A 22,319-nucleotide genomic window follows, 5' to 3' on the forward strand; every position below is an offset into this window, starting at 1 on the left:
CACTGACCATTTAGGGGTATCTGTATCAGCTGCTCCCAATACATTTTTCGTTTTGAAAAAGTGTCTATAAGAGTTTTCTTTCTGAAGACAGAAAACAGCCTCATGCCATCATAATCATAACTGTAAACCCAACTTATTTTGAGCCATTTCAACCACCCAGGTAGCTGTAATTTAGCAACACCGTGCATGTCTCGTTGAGGTGGAAACAAATGCATCTATCACACAGCAACTGCTTTATTCTGGATCTTTGTCGCGAAAAGCAAGGTTGGGTAGGACTCCCTCTGCCCCTGCGAATTTCCAAAACAGCAGGTGGGACGTGAGCAGGGGAAGGAATCCAACTGCATGCAGCCAAGCGAAGGCCTTTCTTCTTTCTTAGGGATTCAGGTCCCATGTCTAGATCCACAGGAGCTCCGTCCTCAACAAGAGCCATCTGCAGCTAAGAGAAGAAGGGGAGAAAGAGGATTAAAGGCGCTCCCTCCCCAGAGAGATGCTGAAGATGCACTTCTTTGCCTCGGCTGTCAGGGGCTGGTCTGAATCAAATGCCAGAGACTCGCCTGTCTCCGAAGATGAAGGAATGCAGGCACAGACAGAGCAGCCTCTGACAGGGGAGGAGGGAGAGGATCTCCCCCCACCTTACACGTTCCCAGAAGCAGGGAGACCAGTAGATTCAGAGGCTGCTCATTTGGGGGAAGAGCTGGACAGTTTTGAGATAGTAGCTAGGCAACCAGGAGGGAGGGAGCCTTTGGGAGATTCTTAAATCGAGAGTGGCGGGGAAGTCCCTCCCTCCTCTAGAACGTGGAGGACTGAAAGGGTCCAGGAACAACAGAAACTCAGGGGAGGGACAGGTGGCTGGTGGTGCGCTTCTTGTTGTGGAAGGGGATAGGATTCAGAGTGAGTAACTGCCATCTGTGGGGAGGGCGGCCTGATGTTGCTCTCAGTATGTTGTTGTAAATACAACAGACTATAAACCTGACAAAGGCTCGTTACTTCTTATCGGAAGCTACCGGAGGAGAGGGGGAAACTCCCTTGCCTGCCAGTGTACCTGACACTGGCTTTTGACCCTTTATTTTAGATAAATACATGACAGATAGATAGAGATACCGGTTTTGTGTACCATTGAGAACCACCAGAAAAAAAAGCACTGGTGAACATGATAGTAAGTTATGCCCTTGTAAACTCCAAGCATTTGGAAAATGAGGAAGTGGAAGGTGGAGGACCAAGGCTCCCGTGGTCAAATCCAGCAAGCATTTAGTTGCAGTGGGAGCCTGTGGGATTCCCTGCCACATATCCCTCTCCACTGACAGACTCACAATCACAAGTGCACTTCCAGGCAAAGAGGCTGAGCCTTGGGACGGTGCTGCAGCGGACAAAATCCCCGGGATAGCTGTTGGCCCGGAACACATTGCGTGGCACCTCACGGATGTTGGTGTTTTCACAGATTATGTGAGCCAGTGAGACTTTGTTGAGGGCCTGGAGCTGCGATGGGGTGAAGACGCCGGGATTCTCATAATAGAATCTGAGGGGAAAGAGAAAAGGGGTCAGTGCCCTAGCACCTGGCACCATGAAAGCAAAAGGAGAGCCTGCTGGATCAGGCCATAAAGGGCCCATCTAGAAGTGGGGATCAGATATATCACTGGGCACTACCAATGCTGAGTCATACTGACCAATCTCCTTGTTAAATCTAGATTATAAAACCTCTCCGGTCATTCTGGTCCATAGATTTAAAACGTTTATTGACATTTCCACACACCCAGTCCAATCTGGGTTTATTCAAGGGTGAAGAATTACTGATTCGATAAGGATTTTTTTTAAACATTCTTCCTTTCAGCAGGAAAACATCATCTACTTTAGCAAGTCTCACACATGATATTTTTAAAGCATTTGATTGCATAGAACCAAATTATTTAACGGAAGTAGTTAAGAAATTTGGATCTGGCCCAAAATTTGTAAAAGCTTTGGAAGGTATTTATTATAGATTACTGTAATTACCTCATGATTAGGTACCGTAAAATAATATGTTTAGTATTTTACACACACACATCACTGACTGGACCCCATTTTCGATAGTCGTGTCATGTTATATTATTAAGTGTGTACAATTTTGTAACAAGAAAATGAACAATATTTTCTAAAAAAGCATTTTTGTTCAGACAGGCCTACACAGACATGTAGAATGTTGCAGTATATTTTAATCTATTTTTCACTTATTGCTGATTTTATCTTTCATATGCTTTAAAGAATGGTTTTTAATTTTTCCCCTTTTTTGTAAACCACTTTGAGGCTTTTTTTTTGTTTTGTTTTGTATAGATTTTATGAAAATAAATGAAAAGTGAAACAAAACAACCATCTCCTGCTGGCCTTGCCACTAGTTTATGGGCTGTAATTTGCTTGCCTTTGTGATGAAATGGCTTCTGCTTAATTTAGAAGGAAAATGACGGGTGTACGTAAGCTACTTAGGAAGACCAGTCGATTGAAACAGAAAATCACAGAGGTTCTGGATTCCTCTGCCTGCTCACCTGTCACCGGTCCGAGTCCTTCGGAACTGGTCTCCGATGATGCACGCGAAGGTAGGGCCGACTCTGCCATTCCGGACCAAAGGCTCTGCCACGCCCCCAACCCAGAGGTCAATGTTGTTGGGGGTCTTGTAAAGGCTCATAAACTTCTTGGCCACATCGCGGTTCTGGATGACGGCAGCAAGTTCGTTCTCATTCTGGGGTTGGGAAAGGCCGCACAATTGCCGCCAGGCATTGTAACCTGCAGGACGAGCACCGATATCAAAAGCTGGGTTCATTTCAAGGCACAGGCAAAGAAGAATGGAGTGGGGTTTTAGAGGGGCGTTGTTGTTATAATGCAGCCAACCCAAGTGGGTGGGACCCCTTCCCTGGCATATAGTCTGCCAGGAAGTTTACTTTTGCTAGGGAATGGGAGCATGACAGCAACAACCCTCCCCACCTAAGGTTTCCAGCAACTGATATTCAGAGGCATCCTGTTTCTGATGGTGGAGACAGAGCATAGCTATTGTGGAAAGAGGGGAACAAAGAGTTCCATAGCGCTTCCTCCCAAGGTGGGGTGTGTGACCTAGCTAAGCCTGACAGGACAGCTTACTCTATGGTCTTAACCCCTTCATGCATTAATTAGAGTTAAACATGTTGGTTATATCCCACAAGAAGGCTGAAGAGAGGGCTGTTCTGCTCAGCTCCTGCTTGTGGGCTTCCCATCCGTCAACCAACCATCAGGGCAAGAGGATGCTGGACCAGATGGGCCATTGCTCTGATCCTGCAGGCTCTTCCTAGGTTCTTTGGTTAGGAGACTCTCTGTCTTCACTGGCCTCCCGTACCCATCTCCTGAGAGTTTCTCAAGAGGGGACTGAGGCTGGCCAATGAGTCTTTCAGACATTTCTCTGCTCTGGCAACAGTCTCCAACATCTGTGCAGGCTCTGCTTGCCTTACCTGGGAGGCCGTGATCTCGGCCTCGCTGCATGTTGAGGGAGGGCAAATCTAGTCCACTGCCATTCCTGATCTGTTCAAAGAGTTTGTCCCTGAGAGCATCCACCACCAGCTGGTCCGGCCTCACCAGTTTGGCTGGCTTAGCCAAGAGGCCTCGGATAAGCGGGTCAATACCTCCTGGAAGAACAAAACATCTGCTTGCAAAATTATGGCTCACTGGCACATTTAGCTGCTGCCTGAGGGACCTCCATCTCCCCCCACCTGCTGAACCTGTAGCCTCTACTGTATTTCCAACCACAACCTGCCTGCAGCTTGCAAGAAGGGTACCTTTTAGAGTTGGAAGGGACCACAAGGATCATCTAGCCCAGCCTTTCTCAACCTATGGGTCCCCAGATGTTGTTGAACTACAACTCCCATCACCCCTATCTAGCAAGGCCAGAGCTCAGGGATGATGGGAGTTGTAGTCCAACACCAACTGGGGACCCACAGGTTGAGAACTGCTGATCTAGCCCATCTCCCTGCAATGCAGGAATCTTTCACCCAACATGGGGCTTGAACCCACAACCTTGGGATTAAGTGTCTCATGCTCTACCAACTGAGCTATCCTGCAGGGGTTAACCACTGATTGATGCCTTTGAAGTTAGCCTGGAGGAAGGGATTTGGCTCCAGTTTGCTTCCTGCCAACAGAGGAAGCAAATGCCTTCAACTGCTCAAGGGAGGTCCTGACAGCGAGCCCTGCTTACTGAGGAAGAATTGGGACCTCACTTTTGCCCACTTCTGATGTCACACTCAATCTCAGCTGTGGAGCAGGAAGGTATGTGCTTTGGGGAGATTCGCCATGTGCATCAAAACTAGGACCTTTGCCGGCCAAACCTGTCCTGTGGCCTGGAGGTCCCTGCACTGCTAAGCGCATATGGGAAGAAGTACCTGAGCCTCAATCAACGGGCTTTCTGCAATCTGAGATAGATGGAAAAATCATACAGAAACCACCATGTGACTGGGGAAGGACCAGATGATGGAGTTGCATATTCTACAGGGCTCACGGGGGGGGGGGGAGGGGGGAGGAAGAAAAAGAAGCCTCTTTCACAGAGGAAGAAAACTCTGGAGGAATTAGAGGATGGCTTTTGACACAGAACTCGCAAACGCCGCAAACCTGGAAGTGAGTGTTCTGCTTTGCAAATGTTCTTTGGAACCCAAACATCCAACTCAGTTTGCGATTGGCTGCAGGAGCTTCCTGCAGCCAATCGGAAGCTGCACCTTGGTTTCCAAACATTTTGGAAGTCGAATGGACTACCAGAACAATTCTGTTCGACTTCCGAGGTATGACTGTATTAAGATCCTAATGACTAATATCAATAAGATAAGCAGCCACTAGTTGCTGAGCTGGTGATACACTTTAAACATTAACCTTGTACGTGTAGCACAACGCAATGGGTATCACACAACAACTTTGTTGTAGTCGCATGGTCTTCCCTTACAAAAACTTACAGATGTGATGGCGCATAGTAAGACAAGGCTGCACCACCGTACAGTCAAAGCACAAGTCTGCAGTCTGCAAGTCATTATTCAGAATGGCGTGTACATTGAGCATGAAATACATTATTTTGTTAAGAATGACATAAACCGTATGCAACATGGTTGGGCCCCAGGACCTTTTTCGGACCTCAGGGCCCCGGAAGTTTGCACCGCCTTCCCCCCTCCTCTTCTTGGCCTTGCCCAAGAGGGACATACCTTGCTGAATGATTCTCCATGAAGCAAAGAATTCCTTCTCGAGCGGGGTCTCACTTTGAAGCTGGTAGCGGCTATCCAAGCGAAACACCACAGGCCGCACTGAGGCATGGCCAAAACGGAAGGCGTTGGTGAAGGAGCTGGCGATTCGCGGGTCCACGGAGTCATTGTAGCCCGTGCTGCGACCCACAAAACGAGGGAATGCGTCACCCAGAAGGGCCGGCAGGTATTCGCTATAGGTGATTTTCTGGAATGTAGAAGCAGAGGAGAGTGTGAAGAGAAACAGACACTGAAGTTCTCCCTTAAAACATATTCAAAACAGCACAGGCCTAGTGATCCCAGTAGGTCTTGCCCCAATGAGGCAGTTGCAGGGACTGTAGGTCACCACCTTCCCACAGCTGCCTAAGTCCCCTCCAGGGTTTCTCCCAAGCAATATGAGACTGCGCCTGTGTATTTGACTTTGCTCGCTTGCTTCATGTCTCTTCTGGTCCCGGGAGACCGGGGGTGAGGGCAGGGAAGGGAGCTTTTAGTAGCAGGGAGGAGAGACACCCATGCCTCTTCACCAGCCAGACTGCCTCCTCTCCTGCCTCTGCTTCTAATCCTGGGCTTTTTTCTGTCACAGACTCTTCTTGTTCACCAAGCCCTGCTATCTCTTCAGCTTCCGACAGCTCCTCCTCCCAGTCTGCTCCATCTTCTCCCTCGGACCGCTCATTGCCATCCTACCGACAATCCCCAGGCTCTGAGCCTTCTTCTCCTGGGGGTTCCCTTGGGGACTGGTGCCCTTCCTCTGCATCTAGCCAGTCCATGTCACTGGGATGTGGCTTGAAGGTGGTGTATAGGCCCTTCCACTCTTCAGTTCATCTCCACAGCAACCCTGCGAGGCAGATTAGGCTGGGAGGCAGCGAGTGGCTCCAGGTCAAGTAGAGATTTAAACCCTGGCCTGCCAGGTCCAAGTAGCCTGAAACTCTAACCACTACACTACACTGCCTTTCTGTCAAGCTTAAACTCCGCTCACTCTGCATACCAAAAAGGGTTTCAGTAGGTGATTGACCTAGTTATTCCAAGAGAATCCCACATGAACTGAAGTTGGTCTTGGTGGGTAACAGAGATAAGAATCTACCCCACCCGCCATACCTCTCCACAGCTAGCTCACCCCACCCCAAACTAATGAACATCAGTAGTCTGGACTGAACACAGCGGGGGCTTTTCCAAACCGGCCTTGCATCTGGACAAGACCTGGCCTCATTCTTAGCGTCACAGGGCTGCTGTCTCAACCAGTACCTGAATTACTGCTCCATTGATTTTCCGGGCTATGTTGTAGATGGTGTCTGAATCCATGTGCGGATTCAGCATCTTCAGCTGAGAGGCCATGCGGTTGTGGAACCTCATGAAGAGCGTCTGCAAGGCAGTTAGACCCGGCATCTCGTTGACACGATTGTCCCCTTGAAGACCCCAGAGAAGAAGGAAGCGTTGTTAGAGCCAAGCAGCCATTTTGTGCTTGTAAGAAACAACTTGGGAAGCACAGGCTCTCTGTAGCCACAGCATTTTAGCACGACTTCTTCTATCATCTATCATCTATCACCTATCTATCTATCATCTATCACCTCTATCATATCTATCTATCTATCTATCTATCTATCTATCTATCTATCTATCTAATCTATCTATGATTATCTATCTATCTATCTATCTATCTATCTATCTATCATCTATCTATCTATCTATCTATCTATCTATCTATCTATCTATCTATCATCTATCATCTATCTATCTATCTATCTATCTATCTATCTATCTATCCATCTATCATCTATCTATCTATCTATCTATCTATCTATCTATCTATCTATCATCTATCTACCTACTTCTTCTTCTTCTTCTTCTTCTTCTTATTATTATTATTATTATTATTATTATTATTATTATTATTATTATTATATCCCACCTATTCCCCAGACAGGGACTCAAGGTGGTTTATACAAATTGAAACAATGCAGATAAAAGACAAAGAGCTAAAAATATATAAAAGATAAATCAATAAGAGGTAATTAAAGTCTTTTTCGTTTTGTTTTTGTTTCGTTTCTTTGCTGTTTTTTGTTTTTGGTAAAAAAATAAGAAAGCAAAAAACTAACAAAAACTAACAAAAAGAGGTAATTAAACTCTACTAGAATTGAAACAATATAAAATTCACATCGAAATACAAATAATAAAAACAGTACAGCGCTATCAAAAGTCCTCCCTTAAAAAACAGCCAGTCCTCAAAGTCCTGGCAGAATAAAACAATCTTCACCTGCCAGCAGAAGGACAGCAAGGAAGGAGCCAGTCTAGTTTCTCTAGGGAGGGAATCCCAAAGTCTGGAAGCAGCCACTGAGAGCCTAAAGGCCCTTTTTTGAGTCCCCACTAAGCATGCCTGACCCCATGGGTTATCTACCCCTTCAAAGCAGGAACCACAGCTAAGGAATCCCTGGCAGATGGTTGTCCAACCTCTGTTTAGAAACCTACAAGGAAGGAGATTCCACCAGTGTCCAAGGTAGACCTGTTGAAAATCTACTACCACCTGGAAGTTCTTCCTAATGTTTAGTGTCTCTTCTTGCCATTTTAATCCCTTGGTTGAGGTCCTACCCCCTGGAGCAGCAGAAAGCAAGCTTGCTCCACCTTCCATGTGATGACAGCCCTTCAGATATTTGAAGATGGCTTCCTAACATCTCTCAGCCTTCTCGTCTCCAGGCTAAACATACCCAGGTCACTCAACTGTTCCTTACAGGTTTCCAGAGGAGCATAGCTGAGTGGGAGAGCATCTGCTCTGCATGCAGAAGGTCCTGGGTTCAAATCCCCAATGTCATCTCCAGGTAGGGTTGCCTGAAATCCTGGAGAGCCACTGCTAGCCAGTGTAGGGCAGGGGTCAGCAACCTAAGGCCCATGGGCCACAAGTGGTCCATGGGGGTCCTTTAACTGGCCCACAAGCTGCTCCCAAACCAAGCTGCCTGCTCAGTGAGTCCACGCGTGCTGTGCTAAACTGTGCGGGGATTCACTTCTGCGTCGCTGAAAATTGCGTCTGCGCAGGCACTGGAAATTGCGGACACGTGCATGATCTGGCCCACAGAGGGATCTCCACTGGAGTGAACCTGCCCAGGCGAGGTAAACCTTGCCAATCCCTGGTGCAGGGCAATACAGTGGTACCTCAGGTTAAGTACTTAATTCGTTCCGGAGGTCTGTTCTTAACCTGAAACTGTTCTTAACCTGAAGCACGACTTTAGCTAATGGGGCCTCCCGCTGCCGCTGCACAGTCGGAGAACGATTTCTTTTTTCATCCTGAAGCAAAGTTCTTAACCCGAGGTACTATTTCTGGGTTAGCGGAGTCTGTAACCTGAAGCGCATGTAACCTGAGGTACCACTGTACTGAGCTAGATTGACTTGTGGTTTGACTCAGTAGAAAATACCTTCCTTTTCAAATCAAGAACAATGAGGACCAGAATCTTACTTGGTCTTTAGCTGAAGGACCAGAGCTCTGTGACAGAACATCTGCCTTACATGCAGAATCAGCCCTTCATTTAGAATCATGAGGACTAGCATGCTGGTTTATTTTAAAGGACATGGCCATAGCTCTGTGCTAGGGAGAAGGTCCTGGGTTCAATCCCAGGCAGGGCTGGGAATATCCCCTCTTTTGAAACCCTGGAGAGCCCTTGCTGCCAGTCAGTGTGAAACAAGGGTCTGATTCAGTATAAAAATAAACAGACCTACCTGCAAAGAAACAGGGGATCTTTGCTGTCGTGTTGGTTTTATTGCAGAGCTCTGGGAAGCCTGGCGGGTTACCGAAAGGGAGGTAGGCCAGCCCTTTGTCTGTGTAGTTCAGGTTGACAGCCAGCAGCCCTTGGTTGCTTGAGGTGTTCCTCAGTTGCCTTGCCCAGTCGACTTCGCTGGCGTAGACCATGCTGGCGTCAAGGAAGGCCGTCAGAGCGTTGATCTGGTTGCGGATGGCGTAGCCCCCGTTGCAGGCGGGGGCCGCTCTCGTGAAGGCCATACAGCCGTTGGGGTCTTTCACCGGGTCATTAGGAGGGATCTGCAGCCCCACAAAATAATATTTTTTTAAAAAATGAAATGGAGAGCCAGTGGTGGTCTAGTGGTTAGAGTGGCAGACCTGGGAGGCCTGGGTTCGAATCCTCCCCACAATGGCCATGGGGGTGAGGTTTGGCTTTCAGCATAGGCTACCTCACAGAACCCTGTTGGGAGGATAAAATGGGGAGAACTATGTACACCACCTTGAGATCCTTGGAAGAAAGGTGGGATAATTAATAATAATAATAATAATAATAATGATGATGATGATGATGTATGTGACCTTCAATCTGGCTCCCAGTACGTTTCCGAGCACAATTCAAAGTGTTGGTGCTGACCTTTAAAGCCCTAAATGGCCTCGGTCCAGTATACCTGAAGGAGCGTCTCTACCCCCAGCGTTCTGCCCGGACGCCGAGGTCCAGCTCCGAGGGCCTTCTGGCAGTTCCCTCACTGCGAGAAGCCAAGTTACAGGGAACCAGGCAGAGAGCCTTCTCGGTAGTGGCAACCGCCCTGTGGAACGCCCTCCCATCAGATGTCAAAGAGATCAACAACTACCAGACTTTTAGAAGACATCTGAAGGCAGCCCTGTTTAGGGAAGCTTTTAATGTTGAATAAACTGCTGCATTTTAGTATTCTCTTGAAAGCCGCCCAGAGTGGCTGGGGAAACCCAGCCAGATGGGTGGGGTATAAATAATAAATTATTATTATTATTATTATTATTATTATTATTATTATTATTATCTGTGATCACACAGGGTGGGGGGCAGGTCCATGCAGAGCTGGGGTGGGAGTCTTGTTAGAAAAAGTTATAAACTCAAACAAAATAGCAGCTGGTCCCTGGTGCCCCCCCCCCGCCAGCTTAGTCTTCTGAGGCCCTGGGCAAGTGTACTTGGCTGCCCACCCGCTCTGCACAGGCCTGGTGGGGCTTCCCTTCAGGTGTCCAAGCCTTGTCTAAAGCTCAACACCAGCTCCTGCAACAACCGCCATGAAGTCTCCACTCGAGAGAGATTAAATTCCTGAGGTCATCAACCTTTACAGGCCGGTTACCGCATTTGGCATTGTGGTGGGCAGGGGAGGGGAGGATCATCATGGGGGCCAGTCACAAAATGGCTGCCATTGGGGAGAGAGTGTGGCCTAACCCGGTGTTCCCCAACCTTGATGCTCCAGCTGTTTTTGAACTACAACTCCCATAATCCCTAGCTAGCAGGACCAGTGGTCAGGGATGATGGGAAGTGTAGTTTGAAAACAGCTGGAGACTAAAGGTTGGGAAACACTGGCCTAACCCATCAATCAATCAAAATACAAATAAAAATAAATACCCTACATGGTCAGTTAAAGAAAAAATATTTTCTGGAACAGTTACCTATTGAGTTGTTTCTTGTTTTTTTATAACATTTTTTATATGTACGGATAAAATTGTTTCAGAAGCCGCTTTGATTCGTTGTATGAAATTGTGATCTACAAGTATATTTTTCTACAAACATAAAATAAAATTTAACACACAGTCAGAAAACAACCCGCTGCCACATTTAAAAGGGCCCCCAAAAGTGGCAGAGCCACAAAATGGTAGTTGGTGTGTGCCTCCTCAGCCACCAGAGAGAAGTTTTTTGCACCTCTCCTCTGTTCAGAGACCAAAAAGGGAGGGTAGGGATCCAATTCTGGCACCCAGTGAAATCGTGCTGTGTTTCAATTATGGATTATTATTATTTATCGTTTTTAAGGAGGTGCGTGCCATGTAGGAGAAGCTGAGTCAGTGCAAGCAGGAGGCGAGCAGGAACAGCAAAGAGGTTTCTTGCTCTCTGCGGATTTTGGAGGGGATATTTACAGAGACCTTTCGTGGGTGACACAGGGGAGGTGCTGACAGGCCCACTGGGCCCCGTTGGTGCCATGTCGGGGATCCCTGGACTATTGTGTCGGACAGGTTGCGTTTCTGGAAAAGGGTAGAACGAACCCTGGACTTCCCCGCACCTTGATGGGGAAGCAAGGGGGTGCCCTTGCACAAGTTTTTCCACAGTCTGCTCCTTTGATGAAGGTGAGGGTGGCCGTGGTACTGGGCCCAAAATCCAAGTCGTGGTCAATAAACTGGCCGTATTGCATGAACATGACCGATCGGAATGGGTCGTCGGTGAGTCTTTTGTCGTTGAAGGCGACAATCTGGTTGGATACTTCCCGGACCTGCAGCAGACGTTACCAAGACATAACAGAGGAACAGATCTTGATTGCCGATTCCAAGCACCAAGGCTGATGGTTGTAAACATGCGGACCCTGAGCCTGGACACCCCCAAAAGGCCTCACCCTGACCCAGATTCACTGAAGGGGCCCAAAACACCCCGGCAGTCAAAGTTCAGAAGCTAAAGCGAGGGCAGAATGCGGCAGCACAGTTGCTGGCAGGAGTGAGACCTTGTCAGCCTATAGCACCACTGCTCAGAGATCTGCACTGTCTGCTGATTTGTTACCAGGCTAAATTCATAGCTGTCATTCCTGCATTGCAGGGGGTTGGGCTAGATGACCCTTGGGGTCCCTACCTACTTTACAGTTCTATGATTCTATGATAGAAGAACACAGATTATAACATGCATTATGATAGGGGCCACTTTCCTATCTGCTTTGCCACCTTCCCCCTCTTTCCCTAAAATCCTTCCCTGCCTCCCGCTTGGGCTCCAAAAATGGCCCAGAGGACACCCAAGTAAAAAGTTCAAAAAGAAAAAAGAAGAAAAATAAAAAAGGCTTCTGATCTTCTGTCTGTCACTTACATAAAAGGAATTATTCAAAAGCTTCACTCCAGAATGATATCCAACTGATCTACTATCTGTTAGACAATATTACTTATTAACCCAAATATCTCAAATTAATTCATTTTCCTTTTCACACAAAAAGTCCAAAAGGGCTTCTCTAATTTTTGTTATTAATAAATGCCTCAGACATGGTTTTTCTTTAATCAAACATATCAACTTTATCTCCAATAACTTCAACAACTATTCCTCCATACTAAACAACAATAAGTCTTTCTGCCTTTGTCCACAAAAGAGTCTCTCCGCTGTGATCATATATTAAAATAATATTCCATCGTTATTTTCTTGTTATGGATTCATTAATTCACCCATTTTGTATCTTCTGTTCCCATTTCCTGTTGTCATGCTGTGGATTTCCATCCTGATTTTAAAAAAAACCCATCCCTTCTCTTTTCCTAAAACCCTGACCCGTTCTGAGCAACTGTTTAGAAATCCGTTTTGCAAAGCAGAGCACAGCTGGGGGTGACTCCTTACCAAGGGCAGGGGGAATCCATAATATGTCTTGTTTTCTGTCCAGCCACGCGGGAGGGATATGCCATCTTCGTACTCCTGCAGAAGCCGCCGGGCATAAGGGCGGTTGTTGGCCCCTAAGGTAGGAATCCTCCTGGAATGTTCCAGAAGGGCCACAGAGATTCATTTTTAAAAAGCAGCAAAGGTGGGGGGGGGGAGAGAATCCTATTTTTACTGTATTTATTGCATTTAAATCCCACTCAAGGGGGAGTTCATGGTTTTTCTCCTCCATTGCTAATAGGAACTTAGGAAGCTGCCTTATATGGAGCCAGGCCATGGTTCCATCAACTCAGTATTGCCTACAATGATTGGCAGCAGCTCTCCAGGCCTTTTCCCCACTCCTACTGGGAAATGCTGCCAGGGTTTGACCCTGGGACCTCCTGTCCGCAGGGCAGATGCACTGCCCATACCACTGAACTATGGTCCTGTCTGTGAGCAGCTCACCAAATGAGTTCAGGGCTGGGCTGGGATTTTAACAGCCAACATGCTGGATATAGAAACTTACCTGTTGTTACATTCTCCCGTAATAGTCCGGAAAGGGCTATTGAAATCACACTGCAATGGGCTCTGTTCCTGCTTGGCACAGCCAGATGCCTTGTAGATAGTTTGCATCTGGCCTGGACTGAGAACATCTGCAGGAGGAAGGAGATGGAGGAGGTCTCAGCTAGGGACACGCAAGGGTTTAATTCGGTCTATGTTTTTAAGTGAGCTGAACAGATTTACTACGCCTCTTGTGCTGATAAACCCAGATTGGAATTTTGTGATGCAAATATCAGAAGAGCCTGCTGGATCAGGCCAATGTTTTAGCATCCTGTTCTCACAATGGCCAACTAGAAGCCTATGGGAAATTTGCAAGCAAGACCAGAGTGCAACAGAAATTCTCCTTCCTGTGGTTTTCAGCAACTCGTATTCAGACAGAGTAATTGATACATCAAACACAGGGGTCTCGTGGTCACCCCAAAACCAACGTTGTCTGATTCCTTCAAAAGCAGTGCCAAAGTTTTGTAGTCGTTTTGTGGTGAAACCCCCATGTTTTGTAGCGCCCCACAAACAGAGTGCTTCATACTTCAAAACCAGTGATTTGCAGTTAACACCCAAAAAACCAACATCATCTGATTCACTCAAAGACAACGCTGAACTATGGCAAAGGCTTTGCAGAAAGCACATTGGGTTCAATCAATCAGTTTATTACAGTCATAGACCAACAGTCAGAGAATAGAATATTAAGTGGATTAAAAAAACACCTGATAATTAAAACAGATAAAAACTAAAAACAAATAAAAACATTCAGTAAAACAGACAATTAAAACAATTTTTTTAAAAAAGCACATTGGGGTTGATATATGAAGTACTCCATTTGTGGGGCACACAAAATGTGGGGGTTTTGCTGCAAAACGACTACAAAATTTTGGTGCTGGTTTTGAGGGGATCAGACAATGTTGGTTTTGGGGGTGTTAACTACAAACCCAGGTTTGACATATCAATTACTCTGTTTGTGAGGGTTTTTTTTGCTACAAAACGACTATAGAACTTTGGCACCAGTTTCAAGGCGATCCCAGATTTTGGGGTTCATAGTTAAAGAAGCTGGAGTTTATCCTTTTTGCTTCAGGATGAGAACAGAAATCGTGCTCTGGCGGCGCAGCAGCAGCAGCTGGAGGCCCCATTAACTAAAGCGGTGCTTCAGGTTCAGAACAGTTTCAGGTTAAGTACGGACCTCCGGAACAAATTAAGTACTTAACCTGAGGTACCACTGTGTGTGTGTGTGTATATATATATATATATATATGGATAAAATGCTTTTTGAAAAGCATACCTTGAGATTAACAATGTATTTCGTATACATTTGTTTCCACCAGGGGAGAAAATGGATTGAACAACCGCACATGTTTGGTCCTGTTTCCTCTTTCTAGAGCAGGCTCTTGTGCCTCATTGACTAAGCATCTTTCGCGTGACCTGTGGCTGGCACCCTTTCACAACCCCACTCTGGGAAAATGGAAGTGGCTTGTGCAGATCCCTTTCAAGTAGTTTCTAAGGCGTGCCTGGAGTGGGAGTGGGGGCTGCCCAACACTAGGGAGATAGTAAACACGCCAGCTTCAGTTTCTCTCAATTTCTGATTTTCCAAGCCGCAAGTTCAGTTCCCTACATTTCCACATCAGTTGGTGACTTATTTATATTTTAAGTAAGCCGCATGAAAACCCACCGGCATTCTAGTTCTCGTTATTCTTGACACACAGCTTTCCGTAAGCAATTTTGCTCCACAAAACACGCACCTTTGTGGAAAGCATATTTCTCTTATCATAACGCAAGTGCTTCTTTGACAAACTGGTGCAATAAAGAATGGCAGTCACAGAATCATAGGGTTGTAAAGTTGGAAGGGACCCCGAGGGTCACGCCCTGCAATAGGACTTGGGGAGGGTTGACTGATTAAAACAAAATTGGCGCAAGGTTTGAAGCCTAAAGGCTCTTTTTCAGCTGACAGCAATATTACAGCTGAAAAGGAAAACAGAGGACTCCCCTCACACTATCAAACGTTGATGAGCATAAACTGCAGACTGTAAATGGTATCCATCAGGGAGGGGGGTTGGGGATTCCCTTTGCTGGAGGTTTTAAGCAGAGGTTGGGTGGCCATCTGTCATGGATGCTTTAACTGAGATTCCTGCATCTCAGGGGGTTGGACTAGATGACCCTCAGGGTCCCTTCCAACTCTACAATTCCATGATTCTCTACAAATGGCTGTCTGGGATAGGAACTTGTGTTATTTGGCTGCTGTCTAAACTCCATCTTCTAGGCTGCCTCTCAGCCTAATGAACCTCACAGGGTTGTTGGGAGGATAAAATGGAGAGGGAGGAGGTCTATGTACATTACCTTGAGCTGCTTTGGAGGAAAAGGTGGGAAATAAATGTGATAATTAATATAAACAAAGTGTGCATAATTTTGCACAATTTGGCCTAGTGCATGCAATTGTGCACACACACCTTAGCTGGAGATTAGCTGCAGAACTGAAATCTGGATCTCGTGCATTGACGGACAGTGTGTGAAATAGGCTGGTTCATCTTGAAACAAGAAGTGCACCTGGTTCCCCCTCCATCACCTACCTGTGATGTTGAAATCCCCGGGGATTGCCGGCTGCAGCTTCTGTTTCAGGAGGGCCCAGGTGACATGCATGGTGTCGGCTGCTTTCACTGCCTCCTTGGTTCTTCCCACAGGCTGCTTGAAGGAGACCAGGAGATCTGTGGGGTTGACCTTCTCTCTCTGCAGCTTCTCATTTAAGCTGGAGGGCCGGAAAACAGTGGAGTGAAGCTTTGTCACGCAACAGCACTTGAAAGCACATTTCATTATATTGATGTTGGTTGCTGGGGTCAGTCTGGATGATGCCCTGAGCACCTCCTAATTCTTGGTCTCCTGTAATAAGTGAGGGTTAGACTCTAATACAGGGTTCTATTGCTCAACTAGGCAGAAAAGTTTCTTTGTAAGACTTTAGCTCCAGTCATCATGGCTATTTCAAGCACAATACTATAATGACTTTCTGATTATCTCATAATAAGCCTCCAACCATGTCTAAAATTAAGTGGCACAGAAATTCTGTTAAATGATAGTTTAATGCAATTTTATTGATTGCATCACTTTGATCTTGCAGGGCTTCTGTGTCTTTTTGACAGGGGCACAGCAAGCAGATATACAGGAGGGGTAGCCTTGTGAAGGATTTCTTGAAGGATTTCTGCTCGAATTTCCACCTGAAACACAATGCAGCAACTCTCCAGCAAACTGGGGGAAGTCAGGAGAGAAAGCAGAAGAGAACCAGTAAGGCTGTCAACTTACCTGCTCCTACACCTTTAACAGCAGCCTGAATTGTCCACTTCTCCTTTTAACAATTATCTGATCTGTCAACACTAGTGGTTGAATCTTTATGCGGTATGGAGTAAAGGACAAGCACTTTGCCACCATTGCTGTTAAATGCACAGGAGAAGGGGCCAGGAAAAGAGCTGGCAACCTTAGGCACCCAGTTTGCTCATGGACAGCGGTGTTATGACCACTGCCATTGTGGCCACACCCAGGTCCTTCTCATGTAAACCGGAGCCGTCCTGTGAAACGCAGAATCATAGAATTGTAGAGTTGGAAGGTACCAATAAGGGTCATCCAAACCAACCCCCACAGCTAAACCCCCAAACCAACCCCCTGCTATGCTGGAGTCACAGCTAAACCCACTGTGGCTGTGTGGAGAAGGGAGGAGACACAGCCCTCACCGTTGCTGGGTGCGTTTGTAGGCATCTTCAACCAGCTGTTTTGCTTCTTCCACACTCCTCAGAAGGTCTGAGGTGTCTAGAATCTTCCCAATGGCTGCAACAAGAGAGAGAGACCATCCCTTAGTCTGGGTTTGTCCAAGAGGAGAATCTTGCATCAAATGCCTCCATTTAAAAACAAGGGGTGTCATTTGCACCTCCCACTTAGAACAAAAAGCTGCAGCATAATTGCTAACAGGAGTGAGATATTGTCAGCATGTAATACCTGGGCTCAGAGAGCTTGTCTGAGGCCTGGGGCTGGGAGTCCCATTCTTGACATGACTGTGTAAGTCTGGCAGGCCCTGGGGGGGCCCCCTGAACAACACAGCCCTCTGAGGCCCAGGGCAAGTGTACCCAGCTGCCCCCTGTTCTCCACGGTCCTGCTGTATTGGTTGCCAATTTGATACCAGGCAAAGCTCAAGGTGGTCCTATTAGTATACAGTGGTACCTTGGTTCTCGAACTTAATCCATTCCGGGAGTCCGTTCAACTCCTGAAACTGTTCAGAAACCAAGGCGTGGCTTCTGATTGGCTGCAGGAGCTTCCTGAAGTCAACTGGAAGCCGCGTCGGACATTCAGCTTCCGAAAAACGTTCGCAAACTGGAACGCTTACGTCCGGGTTTGCGATGTTTAGGAGCCAATTTGTTCGACAACTAAGCCGTTTGAGAACCAAGGTACCACTGTACATGCATAAAGCTTTTGGGACCAGCTTATCTGCAAAATTGCCATACCCCACATATGCTCACTCAAGCGCTTTGATCTCCGGAACTGACACAGTTACAGGTGACACATAATACCTGTACTGAATTTGTAAGAATTCAGTCTTTTAGTATGTCAGCACCCCTACACTTTGGAACTCCCTGCCTATTGAAATCAGGCACCTTCACTGTATAAGTGCCACATAATTCCCATTCTGCCTTTGTAAGAATGTATTTCACATACTAATGGCAACACCTTGGACTTGACTTGGGAGCAGATCAGCGATCAGCGTAGCTCTCTGAGCAGAGCTGTTCTATGCTGACAGGGTTGCCAGCTGTCCAGGAAAAAATGTCTTGGTCTGCTCTAAGGAGTTTAACAGCAGCCTGATAGACAGAAATCTGCAGGCAAGGCTTCTCCCTGCGCAAAGAGAAGTAACATCGCCTGCTAACCCATTCAAAGCACAGGAGCTGAGTCCAAAGTTGGCCATTTTAGACATGGCTTTCTCCCAGAGAATCTTGGGAACTGTGGTTCAGCAAGACAGTTCTCTTTTATACAGGTCCCCAGAACTCCATTACAGAAATGACAGTTCTCCAGAGGCTTGGATGCTGTAGAGGCAGCATGCAAAGCAAATTTCCAGTTAAGGACAGCAGCTAAGACACAGAAGCTTTGGAGAGGATCCGAAGGACTCATCCCTCTGGCAGACTGTAACATGCTGCTAGGCAGGTCACGTAAGCAAATACAGGATGCACAGCTTAGAACAATTTCAGAAGGTTGCAATTGTTTCCTTGGCGGGTGAGGAGGGAAACAGAACTCAAACTGCAGAGGAACAGCTGGTGCAAAGTGATCCAGTGAGAGAGCGCATTGCAGAAGTGCATTGCAAAACTCAGAGAAGTGGGAATTTCAAAAGATGTTTTTGTGTTTCATTTCATGGGTCATTTCAACTAACAGCAGAATGTTCTCCAGTGACAAAAAAGAGTGGAGTCCCCTGAGAAAACGTGGCACAATTTCTAGATTTGGGGGGGGGGGCAGGGGAGCAGGACTGATGCAGCAGGTATTTGCACACATTGTTCAGAAACAGGTCGAATTACAGGCCTTCTGGCAGCTACAGGTTGCAACACACAGGAAATCTGAAGGTTTCTTTGAAGCAACTGAACTTCTTTTGTTGACAGATTTATCCCTGGCCATTCTGCAGAACGTTTCGTGCTGCTTGGTAGCAGTGCTGGATTTATTGCACAAATTAGGAAAACTTCCAACTGAGGACCCAGATTACAAGAGGCCTGAAACACATTTTTTTTTGTTTCGTTTGCTAAATTTCAAGCTTATGTAATTGCTATTTTTAAAAGGAAAACATACTCCAAATCAGACTTTAGCATTCTGATATGACAATACACACACACACCTCTAATGGCTGCAGAAACATTTGTTGTTGGATTTATAACTCTGCAGAAATGAGTTGTCTTATATGCTAAGTAACAAACAGATAACAACACAACAAATTTTATTGGTCAATCAAATACAGATTACAGCCAAAAAAAAAAAAACCAGAAAAAGAAGAAAAGATGTAAACAAAGAATCTCAGAAACAAATTAAAACATTTGTGATAAAATCCTTGTAATGTGTAGAGCATGTATACATGGGTGACTCTTATCTCAGAGCACAAGAGTGGACTCAAGGACTTTCTTGAGTTGGGAGGTTTTTATTGCAAAATTTGCTGCATTGAGCATGACTGGTTTGCCCGAGAAAGACAGCAGACACTTGATTTTGTTGATGTTACTGAGGGTGACAAGAGGAGTCAAGGAATTTCTTTAAGTATTTAGCCCTTGGATTTTCATACAGTTTACAATATAGCATATCCTCAACTGACTGGCACCCGAAGATGTGGAATCGCTGTTCTCTAGGGATATTTTTGTATTGTCCATCCAGAAAGTTAATTTTGATTGTCTGGAACCTTAAATGCCGTGCGAAGCAAAGGGGAAGTAATATCAGGCAAATATTTCTCTATTCTGAGCTCAGTTTTTACAATGGGATAGATGGTAGAAAATCTAGGTGCCCTTTTACAGCTTCCATATCCCTTCTAGCAAATAATTCCTGCAGATGCTCTTTATTGAATCCTTGACTACACTGCTACATGCTAAGCAAGAAACCTCCAAGTACTTTAATTTAAAAGCCTCTCAAATGCAAATGGACTTAATGCAAGACAAGATTAGTATTCCAGTGAGATTGGTGCTTGTATATGCAAATATCAATGTTCTATTTTTCATTGTGCTTTCTGTTCCAATAATGCACCTTAAAAGTTACTGCTATGGGGGCCTCTTAACCTTGAAATGGTTTATGGCATCAGAATGTCTTGATCTGGTCCTGTTAAGGCGGGGTGGGTGGGAGGATAGGTGGGTTAACAAAACCCAGAACACTCTCCAAATATAATTATTTTTAAAAGCAATAGCAAAAAGAGAAGCAAGGGCCTTACCACGGAGAGGAAGATCTGTTGCCTGGAGAGGTTTTGTGGCCACCAGGCATCCCAGGAGAACAAGGAGCAGCTGGGCACCTTGGAGAACGAGAGAAAGAAAGAGGACAATTTTATTTGGTGAAAAAATTTTTTTTAAAAAGTTTCAAGAGCAGTTTCTTTCGGTGCATGAGTGTTTCTTCATCAGCAGACCTGTGAAAGCCCCACCTGCTCCAACATTTCACTCTCAGCCCCCACCCGAAAGAGCAAAAGCAGGCAGAGATTTGTATAACATTTAGAAAGCATTATCATTGAAATAGGAGATTTGTTTTCTGACTCGCCTAGAATTTAGGACCAGAAAGCATTTGGAGGGGTAAGGACCACTCACCTGCCATCCTTGACGCTTCTGCTCATCGGTGGCTTGGACACCAACACTTTTATACCCGGCCACACCCCTCAGATGGCAGGAGGAACTGTCCACAGGAGCTGGATTGGTGGAGGAAAGGCCACACCCCCTTCCATGCCCCACCCCCTTGAGATGCTCTGACTGCTGTATGAAGCCCCACCATGCATTGTTCCAGGAATGCAGATTTCAAGCTCTGCCCAGCTGTGGGGGAGGCCAATCTCCCAGAGTTGCTCCCAGGTCATTTGGAGCCACAGGAATTGGGGTGTTGCCTCATTGCTCCCCAAAACTAATTGCTGAGTGTGATTGATGATTGCAGCCGGGGTACATGATGCTCTGCAGGCTTCGCCACCAGAATTGAATAACTCTGTGTCCCAGAGTGTTTCCTCACCAAAGGCTTCCTGGGACTGAGCTGTGCCAATTTCGCAATGTGATCTAATTTTGTAAAGTCTTGTTAAGGGATATTTTAAGGGAAACAGTGAATCTGTTTGAAAGGAAAGAAAGAGCTTGTTTTGAGAAAATGAAAGCATCTGGATATGACAGTGGCTAACCCCCTACCTTTAACAACAACAATTTCTTCTTCTTGTTGTTGTTGTTGTTGTTGTTGTTGTTGTTGTTGTTGTTGTTGTTGTTGTTGTTCTTCTTCTTCTTCTTCTTCTTCTTCTTCTTCTTCTTCTTCTTCTTCTTCTTCTATTATTATTACTACTACTACTACTACTACTAATAGTACTACTGTTGGGGACGCGGGTGGCGCTGTGGGTTAAACTAGAGAACCTAGGACTTGCCAATCAGAAGGTCAGCGGTTCGAATCCCCACGATGGGGTGAGCTCCTGTTGCTCGGTCCCAGCTCCTGCCAACCTAGCAGTTCGAAAGCATGTCAAAGTGCAAGTAGATAGAATTAAGTTTAAGATATTAACTGATGCGAAAGAAAGAGGGGGCTTTGCCCTGCCAGACTTAAGGTTGTACTATGAAGCCGCAGCTTTCTGCTGGCTAAAAGACTGGCTACTCCTAGAGGACACTGATGTGTTAGATTTAGAAGGTTTTAACAATGCATTTGGTTGGCATGCATACTTATGGTATGACAAAGTTAAGATCAATAAGGCCTTTAAGAACCATATTGTCAGGAAAGCAGTGTTTAATGTCTGGACAAAATATAAAGACCTATTGGAAAATAAAACTCCAAGATGGCTATCACCTCTGGAGGCTAAGGCCCGAAAAAGACCCAATATGGAGGCCAAATGGCCGAAATATTGGGAAATAATAGAGAAAGAGGGCAATAATTGGAAATTGCAGAGTTTGGAAAAAATGAAAGACAAAGTGCGAGACTGGTTACATTACGCTCAGATTCAAGAAATTTTTAAAAAGGATAAAAAGTTAGGATTCCAGGTGGAGAAATCGAAGTTGGAAACAGAATTGTTAGAACCTAAGACTAAAGTACTCTCAAGAATGTATAACTTGCTGTTGAAATGGAATACACAAGATGAAATGGTTAAATCGGCCATGATAAAGTGGGCACAGGATATTGGGCATAATATTATGTTTGAGGATTGGGAAAGGTTGTGGACCACGGGGATGAACTTCACGGCATGTAATGCTCTGAAGGAAAATGTAATGAAAATGATATATAGGTGGTACATGACCCCAGTTAAACTTGCCAAAATATGCCATGTGCCAGACAATAAATGTTGGAAATGTAAGGAAAATGAAGGAACATTCTTTCACCTCTGGTGGACTTGTCCCAGGGTGAAGGTCTTCTGGGAAATGATATATAATGAGCTGAAAAAGGTATTTAAGTATACCTTCCTTAAGAAACCAGAGGCCTTCCTCCTGGGCATTGTCGGCCAGATGGTGCCAAAGAAGGACCGAACATTCTTTTTGTACGCAACAGCAGCAGCAAGGATACTTATCGCCAAGAAGTGGAAAACTCAAGATCTACCCACTCTGGAAGAATGGCAGATGCAGCT

The 22,319-nt window shown here is 45.8% G+C and overlaps 1 protein-coding gene across 1 annotated transcript; it reads right to left on the reverse strand.

Moving 5' to 3' along the window:
- Positions 1-214: 214 nt before the first annotated feature.
- Positions 215-20,461, reverse strand: LOC310832439 (eosinophil peroxidase-like). The gene is made up of 14 exons (XM_083714196.1): positions 20,341-20,461; positions 19,977-20,054; positions 16,777-16,870; positions 15,628-15,803; positions 13,038-13,164; positions 12,497-12,626; positions 11,199-11,405; positions 8,916-9,234; positions 6,456-6,616; positions 5,178-5,421; positions 3,450-3,623; positions 2,517-2,754; positions 1,311-1,516; positions 215-436 (listed from the first exon to the last, which is right to left on the reverse strand). The coding sequence occupies exons 1-14, from the start codon at positions 20,345-20,347 to the stop codon at positions 417-419; spliced, it is 2,181 nt and encodes a 726-aa protein (XP_083570322.1). The 5' UTR covers positions 20,348-20,461; the 3' UTR covers positions 215-416.
- Positions 20,462-22,319: the final 1,858 nt, after the last annotated feature.

The sequence above is a fragment of the Podarcis gaigeae genome (assembly GCF_964106915.1).
Source record: "Podarcis gaigeae genome assembly, chromosome: 15".
Classification (NCBI taxonomy): domain Eukaryota; kingdom Metazoa; phylum Chordata; class Lepidosauria; order Squamata; family Lacertidae; genus Podarcis; species Podarcis gaigeae.